At 33.7% G+C, this 8,187-nt stretch overlaps 1 protein-coding gene across 1 annotated transcript; it reads left to right on the forward strand.

Moving 5' to 3' along the window:
- Positions 1–4,029: 4,029 nt before the first annotated feature.
- On the forward strand, positions 4,030–8,187 carry LOC127085362 (uncharacterized). The gene is made up of 5 exons (XM_051025880.1): positions 4,030–4,504; positions 5,801–5,910; positions 6,000–6,371; positions 6,915–7,407; positions 7,683–8,187. The coding sequence occupies exons 1-5, from the start codon at positions 4,285–4,287 to the stop codon at positions 7,778–7,780; spliced, it is 1,293 nt and encodes a 430-aa protein (XP_050881837.1). The 5' UTR covers positions 4,030–4,284; the 3' UTR covers positions 7,781–8,187.

Genomic DNA, 8,187 nt, shown 5'->3' on the forward strand with positions numbered 1-8,187 from the left:
GAACTTTTCCCATACAAAATAAACACCTTTTTAAGTTTCAAAGGTTTCATGTCAAATGTTTTATTATTAATTTTTAATATTCATAATGCTTTTATAATGAGAGTTTTAGGTTTCACGATGATCACTAATGACAGTGTCTTGAGCGTTGTTACTCATTAAATGGATGACAAAGATTTGTTTAAGGATAATAAAGAAATTTAATAAACACTATGATATTTTACCTTGGTTATTACTTAAAATTGAGGTAAAATGTGTTTCTTTTTAGATAAAAAATATAATAAAATATGTTTCACCCCAAGTGCCACATACCTCTCGGTTTCTGTTAAAACCGAGAGGGGGGGGGGGGGGGGGGGGGGGGGTTATTGTTTATATAGAATTATAAAATAAATTGTTTAAACAAATTAAGATTTTTACAATTGATTCTTTGAGACCAACACATTTTTTCAAATTTTGGATAAGATATATGTCCCAATTTTGACCTTAAGATCCCTCATGCAATCTCATCATATGCATTAGCTTTGGGATCACACCTTGACATCCTCCTTACTCCACATTCATTAGGGTTTGCATTGGGAGAGATCACCAAACACTTTTGATTGAGTCATACTTTTTTTTTCATTTATTTACTAACCAAAATACCAAAAATATGTCAATGTATAGTTTAACTCTTTTGTAGGTAGTGTGTATGCTCATCTATGCTCCATCAAGCTCATATCTAGGGTTTGAGACCCTCAATGTAAGGATTTCAATCAAGAAATGGTTCACATTGGCTATAGACATCATATATGGGTCCCCATGATCTTCACATGTCATTTTGATCAAGAATTCATCAAGAGCTTGGAGATTGTTTGCCTTGGAAACCCCAATTCATCTGGGTATCTTGTGTGACTTCCTCAACAAGTTTCTTCAATATTTGATCAAATATTTCACAGGATACTTCATATTATATCATATTACACATATATGATACTCCATGATTCCCAAAAGTCAATAGAATATCAAACTAGCAAGTTGGTTCATGGTGGTTGACTAGAGAAAGTCAACTCGTCAAAACTGGGGTTCCTTAGATCCTATCTCCTACAATTCTTGTCATATGAAAATTATTAAAAGATTAAAGTTACTCAAAATGATATTCCAAACAACTTCCATGTTGAGGTCAAGATCTAGTTTTGCTTGGAAAGTCATTTTTTATGGTGAACGATTATAGATCGTTTTGTCTGAACCCTGGTTTGGAGGTCAACTTCCCAAGACCATAACTTGCTCAATTTTTATGATATGAAAGCAATTAAAATTCCATGATCAAATTAAATATTTATAATTTAACTCTTATGTGTAGAGTAAGTTCAAATTCAACTTTAAAATGCATGTTCCAAGTGGAAACGTTATAGGTCATTTTGGGTCATTACCATTGAACAAGTGATTTTCCTCAACTTCTAAAATGCATAACTCCTTCATACCAAATCCAAATGAGGTCCAATTTGTGACAAAACTGAAGAGGTTTGAAAGATATAAAATCTTTATGAAGGAACTTTTTTCATTTGAAGTCCATAGAAAAAGTTATGCAAGGTGGAATAAGTGAACATTTGACTTGGGACTTAGAAAATTTTCAAATATGTTTGATTTCCCAAACTTTCACCTCAAAAATAATCATGATCCAAGCTTCAAATGAAAAATTGTTCAACCTGAAAGTTGTTCCCCTTGATCTCACCTTTCTGAAAAGTCTAAAATCATCCCATTTGGATCAAAATTGAAGGACTTGCGCATGGGTGCAATGTGAGGTACCATTTGGAAGAATTTCATGATCCAATTCAATTCAATAATGCATGGCTTAATGCAACACTTTCAGCATGACCTATGCATGACTTTAGACCTTTGTAAATGATTGCCTGGGCTTTATGCACACCCATGCTATCTCATGAAGAAACTTGCTATTTTTGAACTTTGGAATGAAAGTGTGTAAACAATACATGCATTGGCTATAAATAGAGAAGCAATGTGATCAGAACTTCATCAACACCTTGCCCAAGCTTTGCCAGACCAATCCATACCCTCCATTGCATAGAATTTATGAGGATTTCTTTTGAAATCGAGCTTGAACTTCATCTTCTGTTTGGAAGTTCAAACTCCAGAAATTCACTTCCCTTTTCATCTCAATTGGTTTCTGCAAGTAAGAGGAAGAGAAAGCAAGCAAATCCAGATCAAGATCAAGTGAATTTGAATCAACTCGAAGGTATTTTTCAGAAATTACATCTCTTTGATTCTCTCTCAATTCTTCACCATTCTTTGTGATTTTTGGTTGATTGAAGTCCTACCAATATAGGCAAGAAGATTGAGTTGCTTTGAGGTCAAATCGAAGCAACTCAATTCATGATCCTCAAAATTCAAGTCCCTGTATCTTTTTATATACCTGGAATTGGAGAAAATTGAGGTCGGATTCGTGCTCCTGGGCATTTTTCCTTCAAATTAGTGTATTCACTTTTCATAAAGTTGAGCTTGAACCAGACCGGTGGTGATCACCAGAGAAGATGACCGGAGCTAGGACTCCGGTGGTGAGTTGGCAAGGTCCAAGCCATATGATCTGATTCAAATGTTTTAATCTCAAGCGTTCATTCTGATTACCATGCGTACAACGCATTAACCAAGGAAATTGGTAGAACGCGTGCGTGTGGCCATCAGACCTGCCACCTCAATTAATGAGGGAGATGTGATGACCCTTGTTTTTTTGTATTTTCTGATTTTTCATTTAATCTACTTATTTTGATTAATTCATATTAATTTCATTTTTAATCCAAAAAATATGAGACTTTCACTAAAAATCTTTAAATATTTTTCTCTTTCATTTTTTGAGTTAAAATTATTTTTTGGATTAATTTTGATATTTTTCATGAATTAATTGTTTTTGTGCATATTTTAAATTGTTTAAAAATACTTTTGACTTTTTAAAAATCATGAAATTTTTTGTCTAAGGTCCTTTGACCTTGTTTGATCTAGGATAATTCTCTTAGCCATTTATTTGGTTTTTTGAAGAGGTTTTAGATTTTGACCAAACTAAATTGAATTTAAATGCATTTTTAGTTTGATTTTTAATTGATTAATTGTGTAAAAATTATGTCGAACCAATTTTATTGACTTGCGATGTTTGACTATGTGTTTGGGCCTTGATCAAAGTTGATTTGACTTTTGTTGGATTGAAATCATTGGATTTAGGGGATTGATGAAATATACATTTCATCTCCCAAAATCCCTTTCCAAGTGAGATCACACCCCTGTTTTTCAACTCCGACCAAAGAGCTAAAATTGTTTAACGAAGTGCGAAAGACGGGGAAAGAATTGGAACCTTTTGGCCAGATAATTCTTCAGTGAAGGTTGTTCTTGCAATCCTGGAGTCAACTTTGTATATTTCTTTTGGAATAGTAATGGAGACCCTATCACCTCTAATGATGGCTCGAGGAAGTTATGAGGATGAGGTGTCACAAACCTCATTTAGGGCTTAAGCGAACAACTTTGCTGGAGACGTTATTGAAACAGTTGGAGAGAGTTTGATCGATTGAACTTGATTGATGATGGTTTTTGGAAACAAGGAGTAAGGATCCATGAAGAAATAAGACTGGATTAGAAACCACAAAAGAACGTGATTAACAAATTAGAGATTTGATTTAATAGAGTTTAGAAAAAAACTGGGACTTCTCATTCTAGAAGATTGGATCAAACAATCTCAAATCTCAAATAGAAGATAACTATTCACCATAGTCCAACTTAACCAAATAAAAATAAAGAACTAATAGGTTGATAATGAAATTAATTCAGTAAATCAATAAGATATCTATGATAAAATCTAGTATTAGGTAACTTTAATTTTCATTTTTTTCTTTTAATCATAATTACGTAATAATCTTCATGAGTGAGATTTTTATTATCATAATTGGATTAAATTATATATCCATGATGATAAGAGTAGTAATAAAAATAATATGATTATTATTCCACTAGCTTTATCCTCTTGTACTCTTTCTCTTTCTTTTTCACCTTGCTTCTTCTCAACGTTCGGTAGCCTAAAAAGTTAAACCTAAAATTAAAAAACAAAAAACAAAAATTAGTGATAAGCGTGTACTAATTGCCAGCGTACATAACACGAGAGGTTACTTAATTACTACACACAGAGTAGTTAATACAGTAGTTAATTAGAGAGAGACTGTGTGAAAGAGGCATAGCAACCAACAGCTAGAAAGAGAGAATAAGAGAGAGAAAGAAGAGAGAGAGAAAGAAATTCCAGATGCTTTGGCAATGGGGAAAATTGGAAATCAAGATGTGCAACAAGAAGAACAGAGGCAGAACGACGGTGAACGGTGTTTTTTCACGGTGGTGCTGAGATTATTCAGTTTCAAGTGTTTATTCATTCTCTTTTTCAGTTTAGCGGCTTTTGTTTCTGGAATCTTCTGGATTCTTCCTAAACATAATTCAACCGAATTGAGCTTTGATGCTAAAGAAGTAATTAAGCATAGTGGTAAACGATTCTCTCTCTTTCAATTTCGCGTAATCATTTTGTTTTTTATTTTCGTTATTTGATTTTCAATTTCTAATTATTTCAGTTATAGTTTGTTTGTTTGTTTGGAGTGTTTTTGATTCGATTCGAGTTGTGACGAAACTGGATTTTGATTATGATGCTCTTTGTCATGATTAGGTCTTCTGCTTCAATTGTGATATTTGTTGAATTGAGAAATTTTGTTTATACAGATTCTGGTGTTTGTGAACTGTGATCAGTTTTTAGGTTGTTGAAGTAGGGATTCGATTTTGCTTTGTTAACTTTTAGGCATAATCTGTTAAGAGGATCAGCAAGAATATCTGTGAAGCTGTATTGATTTTCGGAGGTGAAAGTAATCTGATAGGGGTTGTCTTTTTGATTGGGTGTGCTATTACTGACAATCATAGATTTGACTTCCCTTTTGTGTTAATGTGATATGCGTACTTACATACAAATTGAGGTGTGTGTTTGGAAATCATTTACACTAATGTTGTGTAAAATTTAAAAAAAAAAAACATTATATTGATGAAGATTTAAATCATCATTAAGCAGCTATTGACTTATTGTTGACTTGCACCTAAGCAATTGTTGTTGACCTCATCAGCAAGATCTATATACTTTTGAAGAGGAATGCTGCAACACCTTTTTTTTTACAACTCTTGATGATACTCTTGATGTTTGATCTATTTTTAAAACAATTGATATAACTATCTTATTGGCATTCCTCTTTTAGGAAATAAACAAATCAGTGTTTTGAGTGTGTTGTTGGCGTTCCTCTTTTTGGTAAATGTAGGCAGTTTGTCATGATTACCTTCAGGTAAATCATATAAGCAATTTTTTAAATAGGAAATAGAGTAGAAGTAGTGCTGATTTTCCAAGTAGTACTAGATTAATTGTATAAAAGTAAAATAGATTCATTATATCTTAATTTTTAGGCAACAGAGTCAGTCTAACTGTTCATTTTGTAAACTGCATTCAGAATTTATTATCTTTCTATCTTGATTTATGTAATATATAATTCCACTGAGTCTTTTATTCACTAGTATGTTTCGAAATGGGATTCAGCTGCTTATTGCTGTAAAACAGCTTGGCAATGCTTCATCTGCACGGTGACATACATGTGATCTGTGCAACTGTCACACATAAGTTTGTTGTGGTTTCTTTTTGTATAACTTCCCTGTGATCAGATTTTTGTGTTAAGATCTTATTTGAATTGTTAATGTTGGTGACTACTGAATTTATTTATTGACGATATTTGCTTCCTTCAACAAATTTCAGCTACTATCCAGGCATCCTTCAGGCTGGAAAAACCGGTTTCACAGCTTATTCCATACATTGAAAGATTACAAGATGATATATTTGGTGAAATAGCCCTGCCAAATACAAAGGTCTCAGCCAAGCTTCTACTCTTAAATTTTTTTCATCATGACTCTACTTATACCTAAAAAGTGGCTCATAAGCTATTTACTCTTAACAGGTGGCTATTCTATCCATACACCAAAGTGTTGCACCTAGTTTGTCTGATGTGGTATTTGGCGTTCTCTCTGATCCAATGAACATTCCAATAAATCCAGTGTACTTGAGTGTGCTGAGATCATCACTAATTGAGCTGTTTTTCCAGCAAACCAACCTGACTTTCACGACATCAGTAATTGGAAACACATCTTTGTTTGAGATCTTGAAGATTCCTGGTGGGTTAACTGTAAAACCAGTGCAGTCTGTTTCTATTTGGCAGATACCCGAGATTCTGTTTAATTTTACTCTTAATAATTCAATATCTGAAGTCCTGGATAAGTTTGATGATTTTGAGGAAGAATTGAAGTTTGGATTGCATCTGAGGTCTGACGAGGTGCAGTCTCTTAACCTGTGTCATTTATTATTTTGGGAATTGCAATTTTGGTTTTATAAGTTCCATTTACTCAAAAGTCAAAATCTTATTGTTAAATGTTCTCTCAAGATCAGATAGAATTAAATCAAAACAAAATTTTCATGTCTGTTTCTTTATTTTTCCTGTTCAAAGATTAAAAAACTAATTACCTATTGATTACTAACTAGAAACTGATAACTTATGGTGGGTCTGGCTGATATTTAAGGATGTTCCTTTTTGAGTGGGTGGAAAATAAATGTCTTTTTTAATACAATAAAGTTCAGATGCATTGCCATTTTCTACATTCTTGTTTTTCATCTAATTTTATTAGTTAAGTTTTATAATTTTCTTTCTTTGCCCAATCAAACTAGCATAGCCTAAATCATTGAGTTTATTAAGAATGAATAGTTTGCCTTGGTTTCTTACTCCATAAGAAATTGAAATTGAAATTTTAGAAGTTGGATTTAAGTCCATTAACAGATTGTTATAACAAGCATCTGCCTAATTGTTTGTTTGCCATTGCAGAATGTGTATGTGCACATAACAAATGCACACGGGTCAACAGTAGCTCGTCCTGTAGTAGTGCAGGCATCAGTCATGCGAGGGTTTGAGAGCCTTTTGCCACAAAGATTGAAACAAATAGCTCAAACAATAAGACGCTCTGCTAGAAAAAATCTTGGCCTTAATAACTTGGTTTTTGGCCGAGTCAAAGAAATCAGGTTATCTTCTTTATTAAAGGATACACTACATGCTCACCCACCTGCTCCTGCCCCATCCCCACAGTTAGTTGATCACTCTGAGCCATTAATTCCACCATACCATGCTCCTTCTCATTCTCCAATATCCCCAACAACTTCTGAGAAACCTCCTTGTTTTGACTGTGAAGTATTCTCACCTTCACCTTCCATTGTGACCGAGCATCCTGGAGATCCCTGTCCGTACAATTGCTTCAAGCTCCTCCAAGATGAGGAGAAATCTAAAAAGTTGGTGTCTCGTGTACTTGCTCCGACCTCTCAAGGTAAGTTTTTCTGGCATAATAGACCATTCTTTTCTTTCTTTTAGTTGAATCTGACAATAAGATTTGTTTGATGCCGACGACACAATATTTAAGCATCCTTTGAAGTCTTTGTTCTATGTTTTTGTTGCTGCTAGTGCTAATTCTTTCTGTAATGGATACCCTGTTTTTAAAATAGCTCATATATTTTCCCAAACCAAATCTGCACAATGATTAGTACCAGAACATTTCAATATATCGGTTCCACTTACTACTAGTTTTTTTCCCCTTCTTCGCAGCTTCAGCAGGCAGCGTTTTCCACACAGAAATCTTGCTAATGGGATTTTGTTTGCTATTAGTATCTTTTGTTTTCATCAACGATATTACATTTCAATGATACGAGGATGTGCCTAATGAAGGATCAGCAAGCCATGCAAAGACTAAACAGCTTAATGATACCTCAAAAGTTTTGCGCAGATAAAGGAAGAAGCTTCCGACAAGATTTAACTGCTGTCTATATTTTAATTCTGGCATGCAACCATATTGTAAAGCTTTGGTGGATTAAGGTCAAAGCCAGAGAGATGGCAGGCCTCTAATCTAGTATGTTATATCCTATATGAAGTGTGAAATTGATCCCAAAGGGGTCAACTAACAAACAAAATGATCCGAAGCAAAATTGGCTTTAGATGTCAAAAGAACCATTCTTTGTACTCAATTAAGTGTATAATATGCAAAGAAATTAATGGGTTCTTTGGGCATCTGAATCTATAAAGTAATATCCAATAGAGGACTCTGTTTTTATGA

The sequence above is a fragment of the Lathyrus oleraceus genome, chromosome 1 (assembly GCF_024323335.1).
Source record: "Lathyrus oleraceus cultivar Zhongwan6 chromosome 1, CAAS_Psat_ZW6_1.0, whole genome shotgun sequence".
NCBI classification, from domain to species: domain Eukaryota; kingdom Viridiplantae; phylum Streptophyta; class Magnoliopsida; order Fabales; family Fabaceae; genus Lathyrus; species Lathyrus oleraceus.